This window comes from Argentina silus, assembly GCF_951799395.1.
Source record: "Argentina silus genome assembly, chromosome: 4".
Lineage (NCBI taxonomy): Eukaryota > Metazoa > Chordata > Actinopteri > Argentiniformes > Argentinidae > Argentina > Argentina silus.
The window spans coordinates 9,609,806-9,627,450 of record NC_139658.1 but is presented as its reverse complement, the minus strand read 5'-3'; the positions used below and the strand labels follow the sequence as shown (position 1 = coordinate 9,627,450).

General features: G+C 43.1%; 2 protein-coding genes across 3 annotated transcripts; both read right to left on the bottom strand.

Annotated features, from left to right (window-relative positions):
- Window positions 1–6,055: 6,055 nt before the first annotated feature.
- gpr61l (G protein-coupled receptor 61-like) lies at window positions 6,056–7,342 on the bottom strand (the record flags this gene model as incomplete). Its single annotated transcript, XM_083669015.1, has 1 exon — window positions 6,056–7,342. One exon carries the CDS (start codon window positions 7,340–7,342, stop codon window positions 6,056–6,058), a length of 1,287 nt encoding a protein of 428 aa, XP_083525141.1.
- Window positions 7,343–10,520: 3,178 nt separating this feature from the next.
- Window positions 10,521–16,598, bottom strand: parp3 (poly (ADP-ribose) polymerase family, member 3). 2 transcript variants are annotated; one of them, XM_083669008.1, is made up of 11 exons: window positions 16,478–16,598; window positions 15,630–15,850; window positions 15,002–15,127; window positions 14,639–14,821; window positions 14,346–14,487; window positions 13,740–13,963; window positions 13,429–13,584; window positions 13,163–13,249; window positions 12,750–12,927; window positions 12,511–12,654; window positions 10,522–12,303 (listed from the first exon to the last, which is right to left on the bottom strand). In XM_083669008.1, exons 2-11 carry the CDS (start codon window positions 15,825–15,827, stop codon window positions 12,134–12,136), a joined length of 1,608 nt encoding a protein of 535 aa, XP_083525134.1. In that variant the 5' UTR covers window positions 15,828–15,850; window positions 16,478–16,598; the 3' UTR covers window positions 10,522–12,133. The 2 variants fall into 2 exon arrangements, with proteins under 2 accessions (XP_083525135.1, XP_083525134.1); XM_083669009.1 differs by lacking the exon at window positions 16,478–16,598 and having other exon boundaries at window positions 10,521–12,303; window positions 15,630–15,841.
- Between the last annotated feature and the right edge of the window lie 1,047 nt (window positions 16,599–17,645).

Below are 17,645 nucleotides of genomic sequence, written 5' to 3'. Positions count from 1 at the left end.
TTTCGTTTGGCAAGCTAGCTGACTGGAATGAATGCAGGTTTTGCTGATGCAATTCTCCACCTGTGCTTTTCTACATACAAAAATAAGTGGAAGAGCAGCTCAATATGTAAATGATATTCACCAGCTAAGTTTAAACTGGATGAAGGTACAGTATGAGAAATTAGATCATCATTTAGAGATCCGTCTTCCCTTGTATTGACGGGCGGTTCTCCTCAGAGCTCACACCAGCAGTGATGGTGCGAGAGGAGTGTGACTGGTTGTGATGAGGGATGTCTGCGGAAACCATGGTGATGGAGCACACCAGTGATTAGTGCGTGTGCCTCAAAGACACTCTGCTATGACAGGAGAGAGATCGGCCTGGTTATTATCTCTGCAACATGATGTAACTCAATCACCGGTGCTTTTGTGACGTAATCAAATCATGCTTTGGTGTGGTTGAAACGTTGACCTCTGGTTTACTAATAACTACCCTGTTTCTATCTTACTAGGGCATCAGAACAGTTGGTTAAGACCAGGGCATCAGAACAGTTGGTTAAGACCAGGGCATCAGAACAGTTGGTTAAGACCAGGGCATCAGAACAGTTGGTTAAGACCAGGGCATCAGAACAGTTGGTTAAGACCAGGGCCAAACAGAAACACTCTGCTTGGACTCAGAACACAGCTATGTGGATTTCCCACCACGCTATTTGGGAGGGAAAAATCAGCTTTCTCCAACCTTTTTTGTGTGTGTGTGTGTGTGTGTGTGTGTGTGTGTGTGTGTGTGTGTGTGTGTGTTTTTGTGCAGACAGGTGTTTTTGAATGAGCTGGGGAAAAAAGATAATCCCTCACAGATAATGTCTGAATCCATCAGACACAACAGTCTGGCCTACCAAGTCCAGAGGCTATGGTGCTTTATGAAGAGCTCATACTTATGGGGAGAATTTCATTTTGAGTCATTTTGATTTGGTCTGCATATAGCACATAGTATATAGAAACACTCACTAAACACTTTATTAGGAACACTATACTAATACTGGGTAGGGCCTCCCTTTGCTCTCAGAACAGCCTCAATTCTTTGTGGCATTGATTCCACAAGATGTTAGAAACATTTCTTTGAGATTCTGGTCCATGATGACATGATTGCATCACGCAATACCTGCTGCAATTCTCCCGTTCTACCACATCTCAAAGGTGTTGGATCTATTGGATTCAGATCCGGTGACTGGGAAGGCCACTGAAGAACACTGAACTTTTTGAGACGACTTTTGCTTTGTGACATAGTGTATTATCATGCTGGAAGTAGGCATTAGAAGTTGGGTAAATTGTGGCCATGAAGGGATGCACATGGTCAGCAACAATACTCAACTAGGCTGTGGCATTCAAGCGATGATTGATTGGTACTAACGGGCCCAACGTGTGCCAAGAAAACATTCCCCACACCATTCCACCACCTCCACCATGAGAAGGTGTACAGGTGTTCCTAATATGGAGTGCTAGGTGAGTGTACATAGCATGTTCTAGTAGTAGTAGTCCTCTGAGGCTCAGTTGGTAGAGCATGGTGCTAACAACGCTTAGGTTGTGGGTTCGATTCCTGCTGGGACCATGTATACTGAAATGTATGCACTCACTGCAATGTAAGTCACTTTGGATGAAAGAGTCAGCTAAATGGCATATATATCCATTGCTAAGCTCTCCTGTATGATTACCATCAGGTTAAAGAGTAGCCATCTAAGAAGTGCTCACTGTCACTGCTCACCATGGGAGAGGATTAACGCTAGGTGGGGCTTCATTACATCTATTAAGATAAGTTTGTCCGCCAGGTTTAACTATTCAAAAACCATCATGCTCTTAATCAGCCTTTGTACAGTAGTTGAATGTCTTTAGTTTGTGCACACCAAGGGAGGCTGGTGGAGGTAGAAATCGGAGGACGGACTCATTGTATGGAACGGTATGAGGAATGGTATCAAGAACGTGGTATCCATTCCATGCATTACAATGAGCCTGTCCTTTGATTTCTTCCACCTCCAGCCTCCCCTGGTGCACACTGAAGAAGGCTTTAAGCTTAAATGTTAGGCTTCATGATCCCCTAATGTATCGGAAAATAAATACTGAGTATGTATTTTTTTAGACAGTTTAATTGAATGTAAACTGTATTGTTTTGATTATAAGTCAATGAAGCTGAGTTGTAAAGTACACCTACTGACATGTCAATATTTCATATACTATAGGTGAAGTATATCTTATGTATGATGACCATACTGTAGTTCTTGAAGAGCAGAAGTAATTTGCACATCCCAAAATAACTTGGGTAAACATTTATTTAAAAATGTTTTTAAAAACCTGCACACGGTATATCAATGCTCCCCAGTCTTTTAATTGTGCACCAAACAAAACAATGTTTCCACTTCAAACAGTCTTTGAAAACATTGTTTTGTTTGGTTCAGAATTAAAGCAGTGGGGAGCATTGATATACTGCATACTGTCGACCTTGCCACAGATTCTAAGCTACTGTTTGAATGTCAAGGGGCATGTCCCTCCAGTGACCTGATGGAGAGGCAGTGATAATCTCCACACTGATGAGAACACATACCTTCCCCCTAGTGCTTGATCCTTTTCGTGATTGCACTTTCGTGATTGTAAGTGAAATGAACCAGACAAAGAGAGTCATTTCCATGATCTCTTATTCATCTCAAAGCCTCAGTATTTTCTTTCCCCCACCTTGTGGCTTGGTTCCACTCAACAAACAGGTGGGCATGAAAAAGCCAATGAGCACCAAAGAGGCTGTATCGTAACACAGTGTGTGTGTGTGTGTGTGTGTGTGTGTGTGTGTGTGTGTGTGTGTGTGTGTGTGTGTGTGTGTGTGTGTAGCTTAATGCCCTGGTTGGCTGGGGATCAGAGGAGTGTGCCAACTCCACCATAACCACCCTGTGCAGCTAAACACCCTCCTCCCAGTGACCTTGGGTCATTTATGAAGGGTCATTTATGAATTGGTCTCTTGAAGAGGGGCTGCACTAACCAGCCTTGCAAATTACACTGATGAAGGTCGTATTATTGTGTAACAGGCCACTAGAGCATATATTGTATTATGGCTGATGTTCTACTACGTGTATCTGTGTCAATCAGGTCAGTCAGAAACACAGAGATAAAAACAAATTTACCAAATAGAAACCTGATGTTCTTTTGAGAGTGTACTCCAGGCAAATACTTAGAATAGACTAGCATTTACTGTCCTCAAAACAAGCTAGGACTCTCTTTCTTTCACCCGCCTCCCAGCTTAATGGATTTGAGAGGGGAATTCAGAGCACAGCGTCCTGCCACTCACACCTGCTCCTCATGCTGCTTCTGTAGTGGAATATTTGGATTAGGAATCACGCTCTTGTGATAAGATAGCCCTGCCTGCGACTTCTAAGCCCAAATGTAGCCCTTGTATCACAAGGATGTCACCTTGGTATAACTGTGTCTGTAGAATCCATAATGGAGGTCCCAGGTTCAAACCCCGCCGGTTCTGTGGATGCACACTCACCCCACCTCAACCCTCACTACACTGAGTCGTACTGTACCTTGACAGCCCCTCTGCTCAGACAGGCCTGTGTTATTTGGATAGTCCCCTATAGTTGATCTACAGTTGCTTAAACTATCTACTTTATAAACTATCAACTGCAACTCTGTTGATATGCAACAGCTTGCTAGGGTTATGGTGAGTGTGAGAGTAAGGGTTAGGTTTAGGGTTATAGTAATGGTGAGGGTTAAGGGTAGGGTTAGGTTTTGGGTTAGGATAAGGGTTAAGGTTAGGGTTTGGGCTATGGTTAGGGTAAGTGTAACAGTTGACAGTTAGTTGAACATCTACTGAACATAAATCTATTTTGGACTATGCAAATAAAGTGTTAGCAAGAGGGTTTCTACAGGTGGGAGCTGTGGGCAAGACAGGAGCAGGAACTGTCCTGTGAGGCGGCCATTTTGGGGCCGTTCAAAGCCGCCTATTGTGCTCCTCCATTTTCCCCACTTTGTACCTTTAATTAAGAGAGCTGGTGAAGGCAGAGTGGACCATGCTTCTTTAATCATTACTCTTTAATCTTCATCACATCGTCTCTAATTCCAGTCAGACGCTATTTTTGGTCATACCCTGTTTTGAACATGACAGACAGGGAGGGGCACTCAAGTTTGTGAATCTCATATCACACTTGTCCTTTAATTTAGAGAGCTGAGTGTATATTTGCCTCTTTTCTCTGTCTCTTGCATTCAGCTTGTTTATCCTTTGAGGCAGCACACTGAGACTAACTCCATTATGTTGGTGATTAGAGTTTTTATCTTATTTTTTCATTTGTATCTATTTCATTTGTATCTATCTTTTATTTGTTTTTATCTTTATACAACAGCAGCATGGTTTGGTGGCCTGGTGTCTGACCTATCGTCTGATCATCTAGATTACAGGATTACAAAATGAAATGATAATCTCCAATCATGGCAGACGAGTCAAGCCCATTGAAACCACTACAATCTAATCCACTTGTTGCAAGTGTATAGATGCTATTGTTTGTATTTTGTTACATGAAATCTATGGAAGATTTAGTTTAAAAAGCACTAAAAGCTGGTTTTCAGCGGCGTGCGTGTGTGTGTTTGTGTGTGTGTGTGTCTGTGTGTGCGTGCGTGCGTGCGTGCGTGCGTGCGTGCGTGCGTGCGTGCGTGCGTGCGTGCGTGTGTGTGTGTGTACGTGCACACATGTGTACACAAGAGTGTGTGTGTACTGTACTGTAAGTGTGTGTTGCTGCATAGTGTTATTTGACCATCCACCTCTCCCTTCGCCCTAATGCATCGACCGGCCATATATGCAGGTCAAAGTATTAAATATACAACCCAAGTTACATCATAATCGCAAATACTCCAGTTTGGCATGGTGATGCTAGACAGTTATTTGCTGTGAACAAACCACTCTGACTCACTCTGTCCCTGTTTGTGATTGCCCATTTACAGATAGCGGTCATAAAACAACACTGTGTTATCAATATCATCACTCCCGGAGCATTTTCATCGCTTAGTAATGATTTCCATTTTTACACTCACTCACTCTCTCACTCACTCACTCCTCAATCAGTGAGGAAGAAGCCTGCCTTACCTAGGCGACCCACAGTCTATTCATATGCTAATTAAGAGAAGACTGATGAAGAGCGGACTGCAGGCCCCCGTCTCCCACCCCCCATTCTGGATCTATAGCACCCAGCTAAGAAGGACCTTGTTGCTATGTGAGTCCCTGGCTCACTGCATTTCCATGGCGACTGGCGCAGACATTAAAGGCGAACAGGCCACATCCCTCAGGTTCACGGTGGATGCTTCCAATGAAAAGTCCCCCATGTTACTGCTGTGTTAGTGATTTATGGAGTTGTTTCCGACTTTTATTTCCTACATTGATATGGATGTGGTATATACTTACCCATGACACACTGAGGTGGATCAAATGAGTCAGAATATTAGATAAACTCATTGATGTCACTACTCTGGTGTCTAGCAACATCCACCTCTTTATTGAAACAATGTGTTAATACAAGACATCATTAATAAATAATAAAATACATTTTCTGTCTTAGCCATGGACAATGTACTCTTGAAGCATATTCACGGTTCATTTTAGATGAGTGTGAATTCATACAATATACAAAACAATCCTATACTGTATGTCAACATCAAGTTTACAGTAGGTTAAGGCCTGTCATGAGAAAAGGGATAAAGGTAAAAGCAATTAAATTATTTCCCTATAATTCAATACTACACATTAGAACAATAATACCATGACCTGAATGAATCCCCCATACAAAGGAGTAATGCACCTACTCACAGGAATACATCAAATTCTAAGGTCAGGGTCAATTCCATATCAATTGACCACATTCAGGAAGTCAACTGACATTCCAATTCCAATTCTAAATTCTCCTCATTGAAAATGGAGGACATTTGCAATTGAAATTGGAATTTCAGTTTACTTACTGAATTGACTGAATTTAAATGGAACTGACCCCAACCTTAAATACAGCTTAGAAGGACTGTGGGCTGAGTCCATATTGAAGTCTGTAGTGCTCCGTGTCTAGCCATGCTCCTCTGGTATCTGTCCAGGGACCCTGACCCCAGGGTCCAGAGTGTTCCTGGGGCTGGAGTTGGCACAGCTGGAGCGTGTATCCACCGTGCTGTTGGTCCTCTGGAGGAACTGGAGGAAGTTCTCCTGGAGGGAGCCCTCGTGGCTGGACGCCCCCAGCTCCATGGGTCTGGACGAGGAGCAGCATCGCCGGAACTTCACCAGCTCCTCTCTGATCTGCCTGTTGAGCAAGCCGTAAAAGAAGGGGTTGACGGCGAAGGAGGAGTAAGCCAGCCAGGTGACGGCCTCCTCCACGTCCCCGGGGCTCTGCAGCGAGGCGCTGAAGGACAGGTGTAGGTGGAAGGAGAAGTATGGCAGCCAGCAGACGAGGAACTGGCCCACGATGACCACCAGAGTGAGGGCCGCCTTCCCTCCGCTGAAGGCCCTCTCAGGGGACAGTCTCTGGGGCAGGCTGCGTGTGGTGGTGATGATGGTGGTCTGGCTGTTGATGGAGTCCGAGCGCCGCTTGGCCGAGTCGGAGGCCCAGGTGGGTGCGGGCACTTGCTGCAGGGCGGCTGAGCGTGCCACCTTGTAGACGTTACAGTAGACTGTGAAGATGACCACAGCGGGCACCAGGAAACACACCATGCTGAAGAGCACGGCGAACACCTTCCTCAGGCGGCTGTGGCTCCAATGGAGAGAGCAGTGGGACGCCGCCATGGAGCTGTGGTGACCGTAGGCAGGCCAGCCAAACAGGGTGACCAGAGCCAGCAGCACCGACTTGACCCAGATGAAGGTCATGACGCCAACCGCCAGGTTTATGCTCATCTTCACCTCGTAGCGCATCGGGTGGACAATGTAGTAGTAGCGCTCCACACTGATGGCGGTGATGGTGAGGATGGAGGCACAGATGAGGAACACATTGAGGAAGATGTAGACCTGGCACTCTAGAACGGTGAAGACGACAGTGTCAAAGAAGGGCGAGCTGGAGATGATGCCCAGGGGCATGAGGAGGATGGCACACAGCAGGTCCACTGCACACAGGTGGCACACAAAGGCAAACCTCTTCAGATGAGGAGCGCGAGCTATGGCCACCATGACTCCGGTGTTGGCCAATAGGGCGATGAGGTTAAGGGTCACCATGCAGAACAACCCAATCAGATCCTTAATCTGAGACTGGGAGCTAGTGACCACTCCCACCTCCACAGGGACTGTGGGATTGGGCCCCCATAGGCCAGTTGTCAGGTTGGACACAGTGCGATTGGGCACAGCAGCCAGCATCGGACCAGACTTCTCCATTGTTCACGCAAGACTAGTCACTCCAGGAAGTCCCATTACACTGTTTACTCTCTTCTCTGCTCAGGTGTTTTGGAAACTCCCTGTTGAAGAGAGAGAAACATTCATTACAGTCAATGCTTCATGATATACCATAAACATTAACTTATGATTCAAAATCCTTTGAGAAACAAACATTTAAGCGTGTGCTGAATGTCCCTAAGTAATCATAAGTAATCATTTATTATCTGTCTGTGGTGTCTTCAGTTGGTGTCATCTCAACCTCACTGTTGGGAGGGAAAACATTCTATTTTCAATGGCTTCGGCGCTCTCATTGTATCGACCAGTAATATATGCTAACTTTTAAAGACATATTCAGTCCGAAGAGCTTTTGACGGAAAATTGGAACAAATCCTCATGATGTATTTGCCCTGCGATGCACTGTACAGTTCAATAGGAGGTTCAATACTTGAAAAATCCAAGGTCAGAGTGGACATTTACCTTATGTTCTATTCAATGTCACCCTCAAAGGCATAGATAAGAAAAAAAACATTTTGGGTAGCAAGAGAAATAGCCATGTTTATTTCAAAGCAACTTTATCTCCCATCCAGCCCCATCCTACACTGTTTGTGTGTTCTGAAGATAAGAGGGAGACAACAATGACTACGTCAGCCTGATGGTCTCAGTGGCCCACAACCAGTAATCTCAGTCAGGGGTTTCCCGAAAGGTACACCCGCGGTTGCTTTTGTTCATGTCCAAATTGCACGTCACAAATCTCTGCAATGAATTTATGCCATCCCTTGAAAGAGCAAAGCTCACTGATTGTTAGACAAATCTCTCAGGACTCAATTCTCAATACCATAATTTCACATTGCATATTCAAATCAAGTCAAATCAAAAGACTATCAATCTGATATTATCTAATAAAGTCATGTAGGTAGACCTAAAAACCTCTACAAAGTAAACAGATAAATCAATCTAATACATGTGGAATATGATTTACATTGCTAGAATGTACAACAATAAAATCACAAAGGGATCCCTTGCTTGTCCCTTTCAGATAGCTACTGTAGAGGTTGACTGAAAGTTCTAATTAGTTTACTATGGATCACATAGGATCATAAATCAGACATCTACTGTACCTCCATAAAGAGCTGAAAGCAAACACAGTGCACACATACTCTTTTGTGACGTGCTGCACTGCACAGGGATAACCACTGTTAAGTAGATAATAGTGAATAAGCACATTATATTCGGTAGAGGGCTTAGGGCCAATAGAGGGATTGTCATGATTTTACCCATAAATGTAGGGTTATGTAAGTATGGCCTCCTTTCTGTCCCTGAGCCACAACAACATTCCTCTCACAGAAAAAGCTAATAGTTCGATCTTTACATTTTGACTTGTTTGATTAATTAATAGGCTATGCATCTCAGTGTAAATGAATTGTTCATTAAGAGATTTATTCTAATTATAGTTTGTACATTAATAATTGAACAGGATCAAATGGTTGCTCAGCAAGACAGGGAGAGAAAAAAATCTGTTTTGTTGTCTCAGCCTGCTAGAACGCTATGTGCTAACTACTTTTTGCTTTTTGGTTGCTTTAATCCACCAACTTAATGTCCTTCCCTTTCCAGTCCTCTCCATGGTGTGTATACTGGACAGGAGTAAACAGTTGACTACCCCACCACCTAAGAATAATATGTTTTGGCTCTGTGAGGTCAATGACCATTTGTGATCAATGGTTCATACGGTCAACACGCTTGTTTTTTGAAGCCAAGCCACATGTGAGTCATCCGTGCTCGTCCCTCACACTGTCACACACTAGTCCCTCCTCCTCCCTCCTCTCTCATCTGTTATCTCAGCTCCAGTATCACTGCACATTTATCTCTACTCTAAAAAACACTGAAATAGAGTAAGCTCAATCTCCAAAAATTCCATATCTTTTAAAAACAACTGAAAAGGGCATATTTTCTTGAAATTAACGTGAATGTAAGAATGTGGCACGGCAAATCCCGTCAAAGCTGTTTTCTCATTGATTATAAGTGTACAGAACACCTGTTGAGTAATCTGTTGTGGACACACACTAATGTATGTGACTGAGATCAGTGAGAGACAAAAACCATGAGCAAAGTACAATAACAAAAACACTGGCTGCCTACCCATGATCCAGTGTTTGCATGTGTCCAGTCCAGTTCAGAGATCAACTTGGTATATCCTTCCGTGTCCTTTCTCACTTGACACTGTGAGTCCATCAGTATCCAGACAGGCTATTCCTCCGGTGGGTGTACCACTGGTTGCTTTAGTCAAGAGAACTCAGTTGAGCAGGTCCAGACTCCAGCAGGTCCAGGTAAACCAGGTAGAGTTGCTCCTGTAGGTGTCTTTGTGATAAGGGTCCAGTGTCACTGTCAGACACCCAATAGAGATCCAGCTATAGGGGTATAGCGATCCCTACAGAGGTGGTTTTCTCTGGTGATCAGGGTTTGAAGTGCAGGATTACCAGAGTGGCTTAAGGTTAGGTGTTTGGACTAACCAGCTGATATAGGTCCATTTCGCTGGGAATCCCCAAGGTTCCAACCAGGCTCTGATCACATAGGGACACTTCCAGTGTGAGAGTCAGTGTACAGAGCCATCATCATCATTCACACCACTCTGGAAGAAGATGTCTAGAACTCTAGATGTGAGAGGATGCTCTCACTCACTCACTCTTTCTCACTCTCTCCATCCCTCCTCCTCCTCCTCTCTTTTTCCATCGCTGTCCTGCGCTGTGTATGGCAGTGACTGTCACACATTGTGTGCTGTGTGATGATTTTTTTTTCTTTTCTCAAACAGACACACACTCCACTGTCCCCCTCAAGAGCTAGGTCTTCCCTGGGTCCTAGAGCATATCAGTTCAAAAGAGACTGAAATTACCTAACCTGAAATGTACAGTGCATTCAGAAAGTATTCAGACCCCTTAACTTTTTCCACATGTTGTTATGCTACAGCCTTATTCTCAAATGGATTAAATTATTTTTTTTCCCTCATCAATCTACACACAATACCCCATAATGACAAAGCCAAAATAGGTTTTTAGAAATGTTTGCTAATTTATTAAAAATAAAAAACTGAAAAAAAACACTGTACATGCATTTGATGCTCACATGGTGGCTTTTTAAGCAATCATTATTATTACATTCCATATGATTCATACAAAAAAAAAAAAAATTGCAGCCAAATAACATGATTTGTGGTGTTAATGTTAAGTATGCAGTCTTGTCCTGGCCTTTAACCTTCATTGATTTTATTGATTTAGTGATTGAACAGCTAAGAATGATGTGGCACAAAACAGCAAACATTGCAATGAATCATTGCATGACATGTATACATACTGTATATTGAGTGAATAAATCAACTGTCATTTTAACTGTCTGTGTTAAACAGTGTTTCTGTTTAATGAAGTGGTCGTCTAAGGAATATGGTCACTTCATCCAACTGTAGACCTACATTATGTTGCAAAAGTATTTGGCAATAAATATGAAACAGTGGCATTGAACCATCAGACAGGAGTGAAATCAAAAGCAGAAATGTTAACCAGAGTTTTTTCACATAAAATATTAGCTAAAAAGACGACAAAATCAGATTGAAAGCATCCAGTCCATTTCAACAAATACACAATAATTCAACAGACAGATTGAAAAGCATTTTTATTTATTGATTTTATTTATTTATTATAACTCAAGTAAATTGTCAGGTGCAAAAAGGCTGAGATGGTTACATTCAACAGGATCTAAGCCATTGCCATTGATAAGTGCTCATTAGTGACCCCCCCTGGTGGTGAAGCAGAACACTCTCTCAGGGCTGCTGTGCAATAAACAGGTCATCCAGGCTATGGCGCAGTGGAGTACTGAGACTAGAGAACTACCCAGACGAGCACTGCTAACTTCACCACAGGCCTTGCTAAGCACACTGTATCAATATCATTAACACAGTGCACTGGGCTTATACTGTACTATATTAGATACAGTAGCAAAACTGTATTACCTGCTTCATAAAAACACTCCAGTCAAGTCTAACTTCTGTAAACGTATACATACAGATCATGTTGAAGCTTTTTAATTTCTTCAGTTCCTCCTCTCTATAGAACATATTAAGTGGACAGAACTGAGGGTAGCATGCAATAACATTCAAGATACCACAAAGAAACCTCACTACAATGAGTGAAAATCTGCTATTACTAAAATGCATAAGCAAACTTAGGGCAGGTGGAAGATACAGATAGTGCATACACTTTACATACAGTAAAGGTATTACAACTTTGTATATAGTGCAAAGAACATGGAGAAGGGTCCTCCCATAGCGGAGTGAAAACGGAAAGATAGACTTTTCAATTCTGTTCTATCAGATCATTTCCACATCTATTTCCATCTGTTCCACATCTGTTTAAATGATTGTATGGATACATACTATATTTCAAGTTGAATATACAGTATAACAATTACATTGAGGATGGTTATGAAACATTTCTCGAAAGTTTATATGCTTAAGATGAGGGTATGACTGTCAAAGACGATTGCACAAAATAAAACTGACATTGGAAGACTACTCACTCAAAGCCTGGTGGGAAAGTGCAAAAGATAAGGCACAGGGAAGCTTCTGACATACTATCTGGGGGACTTTGGTAGGGTTTGTTACTCTGATAGTAGAAGGTGTCTAACACAAAAACCTTTAACCTTTTCTAACAAAACCTTTAGAACAAGAATAGAAAAGCAAGCTCTTGTCCTCCATGGGGCAGGGGAAGAAGGAGTTTCTCTCTTCTAAAACAGCCTTCTCTCCAGCTAGAACTTGAGCTCCAGTAGGTAGCGTATGCGACACTGGCTCTCTTTGTAGATGAGGTACTCACTATTAGAGAAATAGCTGTCGGAGTACTGGGGCTGTTTGATGGGCTTCCCCTGGGGCACGGCCACTGGCTTACCATCCAGAGTGAGGAAGATATCCTTGGAAGGGTCTGAAACAACACAGCACGGTTTACCCACAGACGCTTCACGATATCGCTGATAATCTCAAGAGATGTTTGGACATAAACAGTGATCACTTTAACGCAGGGTGAATATGGAAACAGATCGACTAGGGTTCTCAGACAATGACAGTGAATGGCTCTGATCATCAGTGTATGGGGTGGACTGAGGCGGTACAGTGCAGTGCAGTACAGTACCTGGTTCCACCTGTCCTCTCGCCACGACACTGTCATAGCCATTAGGAGCTTTCTTCAGGGAACCGTCGTCTTTAGTGATGGTGTGCTCTTTACCCAACGTCACCTCGTTGAGAAACATCACTCCAGTGCTCTTAGATGTACTCACTACATTGGGCACAGAGAAATGAGTCGTCATCACCATCATCATTACACCATTTTTGTTTTCAATTTCTCTTCATAGTGCGTGATTAGATTCTCACCGTAGCCAGCAGATTTGGCGTTCTCCGAGGCAAGGTAGATACCCCTCCCCACACGCCCCCCCGAGTGGGGCATGATCCGCAGGCCACTCTTCAAGATGGCTGCCACCACTGCCACGTTTGTACCGTGCCACAGAAGACGCCGGTTGTCCAGACTGTCATTCTCTCTGAACCGCTCTGCCTGTAGGGAACAATCCCCAAAGACACAGACCGATTAAGAAAATACTCCAGCTTAAGTCACACAAACACACTCAACCCATATCTTCCATATCAAAACACAGAAAGACGTTCTTACATTCATGATAAGCACAACAATCCAGCTCACATCAAACAACTCTGAATGAAACACTCAGTCAATGCAGGTACAGTACGCTGTGCAATATACAAACAGGATTATGATAGGCAGCTGCACCCACCTCAGTCTCCCTGTCCACCTCCCATACGTCTATAATCTTTGGTTTGCTATGAGTGTGTGCAGTGCTGTTAAGGTATTTTTCAATTACCTTCAAATGAGAAGAAAATGGATATCATCAGTGGACTAAAGAGCAGAGCTAGATACATACTGTACAGTATAACACCATTCATCATGTAACTGTTAACATTAAAGTTGAGTTGGATTAATTCAATGGGCATAACCAACCATTATTTAATTGTAAATACTGTATATCTTTTGAGACAGTACCTTAAATTCCTGTGTATTTCTGCCTAGTAAACTGAGCTTGCATTTCAGAGACAGATAGTCCTGGTCCAGTGGGTGAGGGACAGTCTCCACCATCTCCTCCTGGGCCTTCTCTGTCTCTGCCTTCATGTTCTGGGCTATCTCAATATCAGCCAGCACCTGCAAGAGGTAATAAAGGTGAGGCTTTGCTCAGGCCTGGATAATAGGGTTAAAGTGGGACTATAAATCATTGTAATTTCAGCACTTAACACAATGCTGACGGTATCCAGGAAAAACAAAATGGAGGAAAACTAGTTTGGAAAGCTAGATCTCACCAGAAGCATCTCTTTCTTCTTCTCAATGATCTCAGTGGTGTCAATGACTGGAGGTCTGTTCCGGCCGAAGTTGTGAGGGACGGTGGTGAAGAACTTGGAGGAGAGATCTAAAAGGGTGGCCTTGTTGTTCTTCTTGTTCATGGCTCCCTCAATCTCCTCCAGCACGTCAAAGCCCTTGGCGATCTGCAGCTTGCTCAGCTTCCCCAGGGGCATCTTCTTTATGTCTGTTCCACACACACACACACGATTATCAATCATAGCACCACTGGTCCCATTTACAATATTGATCTGATAGACCTTGTGGGTTTTTATAGGACTGAGACATCGAGATACACACTTCTGAACTTTAACCTGATCACATAGCTTTAACACCTCCCTAGAAATAAAGCCCCACCAGAAAGCCATGGGGTTCCCTGACTGCAGTGAATCATGCACACAATCAAAACACCACCCCACATACAGCTTACAGTTCATCCAGCGCTCCAGTCCAACAGGTATGTTACATAATAGAATAAACATAAACCTCCCCCAGGCTTACTGGTAAACAAAGACTTGTTTCAGTGCTAAAAGGGCAAAGGTGGTGTGGTGTACTGAGTTGACACCCACCCAGGTCCATACACTCCATAGCCTCTTTGAACATATCGTTGCTGAGGATGAGCTGGATGAGCTTCTGTGTGGGTTCATCCAGAGTGCATGCGAGGACGTTTTTGTTCTCTTTTGACACACTTTTCCCATCAACAGAGTCCACCTGTAAAAGCCAGAGGAGAACAATTTCTACAGAGCAGAAGTGGATGTCACAAAATGTGCTCTGCCTGTGTTAAGTTTGTAGAGTACTGTAACACCAGTAAAAGCCTATGAGATGAACACTGAATGTTTACTGAGACCAAACATATTATTACCTTGACCTCTGCATCCTGTTCCCCATCCACCTCAATCAGGGTGTACTTCCCAGGGTGAGACACAAAGTTCTCACGGTCAGCCCACTTGTTCTTTGTTTTGTCTTTGAACTTTTTCTCAAATTCTTTGACCGGGTTGTCTGGGGTGTCATAGCCTTGTGTTAGCTGGAACTGACCCATTGTCCCCTAAAGAGGAAAATCCATAAGAAAAGCCCCACTGCTCAAATCCTTAGTGTTTAACAGTGTTCAATGATTAAACCCAATTTCATATAAACAATTGAGCATCTACTGTACATATACAGCATTTGAAAAACAGGAATGTGAAACACCACCACATATAATTTTACACAGGGATATTAAACGTACCACTCTCCCCCATCTGGTCCAGCCGTAGTAAAGGGTAGCTGATTTAAGAACTTGAATGACATAAAACTTGTTGTTGTTAGGTCCTATGTTGGTCTGATTGAGCATACAGTCATAGTCTTCATATACCTGTAGGATACATCAAATGGGAAACATGAATCAAGAAAGTAGTTTAAGCCCTGACATGGGGGTTCAACCCATCTACTGCTCTGCGCAGCAGTTTGTTAACAGTGAACGCTGGTAGTGGGAGAAATAAATCCTATTGATTATCTGGCTGGTCAAACAAATCATTAAGTGAGGCAGTGACACAGATTCTAAGACTCTGCTATGCACAAGGAATGAGTAAAAGCACTCAAACATAGCAATCCAGTAAATATGTCTTTTGAAACAGCTTATAACATTGGTACAAATGTTCTAATGCTATAGTAGCACATATAGGTAACCTCACTCTTTTTCCAGAAGTTATGGATTCCATCTTTCTAAATGACGGGTGTGGCTAAACTCACTAATTCATTGTCAGACTTCACCGTCAGTGAATGCTTCAACCACAGTGACTTACCTGAAGTACCTTAATAGCAATGTAAAGAGGCATGAGATGACAGTAGGAGTCCTGGAATCATGTCCCTCTCACCTCTTTGAATGACTCTGCATCCCCAATGAATAAGGTCTCATCAACCTTTCTCTTTCCCTTCATCTGCTTCGGAGCTGCAGCCTTCAGAGCCTCTTTGGCAGAAGTAAAGGCATCCTTTGGTGCCTCTGGTTCCTCCTTGACCTTGGCCTTCTTTCCACCAGCCTTGGTGGATGAGGCAGCCCTTCTCTTTGGTGGCATCCTTCCCCTGTATTTCAATCAGACTACAAAACATGTTAGTATCATATTTAACAGTATCATACATACCTGTAGGTATACCTATACTACCTTATGAGGGATGAATGACATGCACTTGGACGAGTCTACATTCTGCTCATCCCTCTCTGGCACGTTGGACTGTCAGGTAATATGGGGACGTGTAGTAGGCTACTTGCCTACTACTTGCCTACTAATAATTACAAATGAGTCAGACACGGACACGCTCAGGCATGCCTTACTGGAAACTACTCTGCTGCTGGCACAGGGGTCGCTCCCTCTCTGGTGAGATTGCAGGATTGAGTGCAGGCTGGACGTCTAGCCAACAGCTACCTACAGTAGCCGTACTCTACTAGTGTGCGGTAAATAAATGAGTTCACAAATAAACTGACTTACGTGTCTAGAAATATGCTAATCGCAAAATAATTTCCTTCATTTCGATTGAAAATCAGGCAGGCGTACAGACAACAGCAGAAGATGGCCACTTTCAATGCTCGCTAGTTCAACGCAAACTCAGCAGCTGATGCAAATTTTCAATCCAATGTTTTGACTTTGCTTGTATAGTATAGCTATGCAAGTTATTCCAACACGGACAGAACAACAGAAAACGTAAACCTTACATGTCAACAACGTACCTATAGTGCAGTGGTCTCGCAGCTCCAGCTGTCACTGCAGCACAAGAAAGAAATGTTCGTTCTTTTACACTAAAAAGACCTCACTGACTCAGCTGCGCCGTTTACTTCCGTGATCAGATCGTTCGGTGGGAAGATTTACAACGTTGCAGACAGAGTAGACAAGAACGTTTTCACTCCACCACTCCTCACGCTCGCTCACGTTACATTGCTACGCAACGCTCCAAATCCTGGGTAATTAAAGACACAGTCTTTTATACAATTTCCACTGATTCGATGATAACAAATAAAACACTTTCCTCATGCATGTGGAAAGATCCAAGGCAACAGGACAGCCTCTGAGCGCCCTTACTGACAGGTGAAGACTTTTGTATTACTTGTTGATATTTACTTCGTCCTCTGTCACACCTGCACACTGGCCTCCAGACCCCGACAGGTATGACAAACTGATGTGCTGTCTGACTAACTGTTTACAACAGCTTAATCCACCATGGTCTGGCCATTTGTGCACAACTCGGTTTACCCTGGACACCTTCAATACTAAATGTATATCACATATAATTTGAGGCCTGCTGCAATTTGATGGATTGCATTGATTTACACATACCTATAGGTGGCCCTCTTGTGAGCCGTATAAGGTTGATAATGGGTTTTCTAATACTCTATACTATGAGTATTAGAAAACCCATTATCTATACAAGTGATGATAGGAATGCAGGCCTCATAAGCCGTGCTGTGCACAGTTAGGTGATGATTTAATTTGGTCCTGCTATTTATATTGAGCATCTATCACATATAATACAATTGCTAACATTTGCTAACATCATTGTTGAGAGATTGTGAATGTCGAGGTCCATCAGGACCATTCATGTGAGTTTGGGATTAAGCTCAACAAAATGTACTCATATATCTCTAAATTGTTCTTCATTCGTCTCACTCCGTCAGATATTAGAATCACTCAGTCAGTTTTAGATTAAAAACCTCTTGTATATAACATTTAACATATTTACTATAATTTACTTCATGTATCAAGTAGAATCTTTAATAAAAAAAATAAGGGCTATTCTGAATTTTATTCGCAAGGAGATGGTTCCATTCAGCACTCATTAGTGACCCCCCCTGGTGGTGAGAAGCAGAACACTCTCACAGGGCTGCTGTGCAATAAACAGGT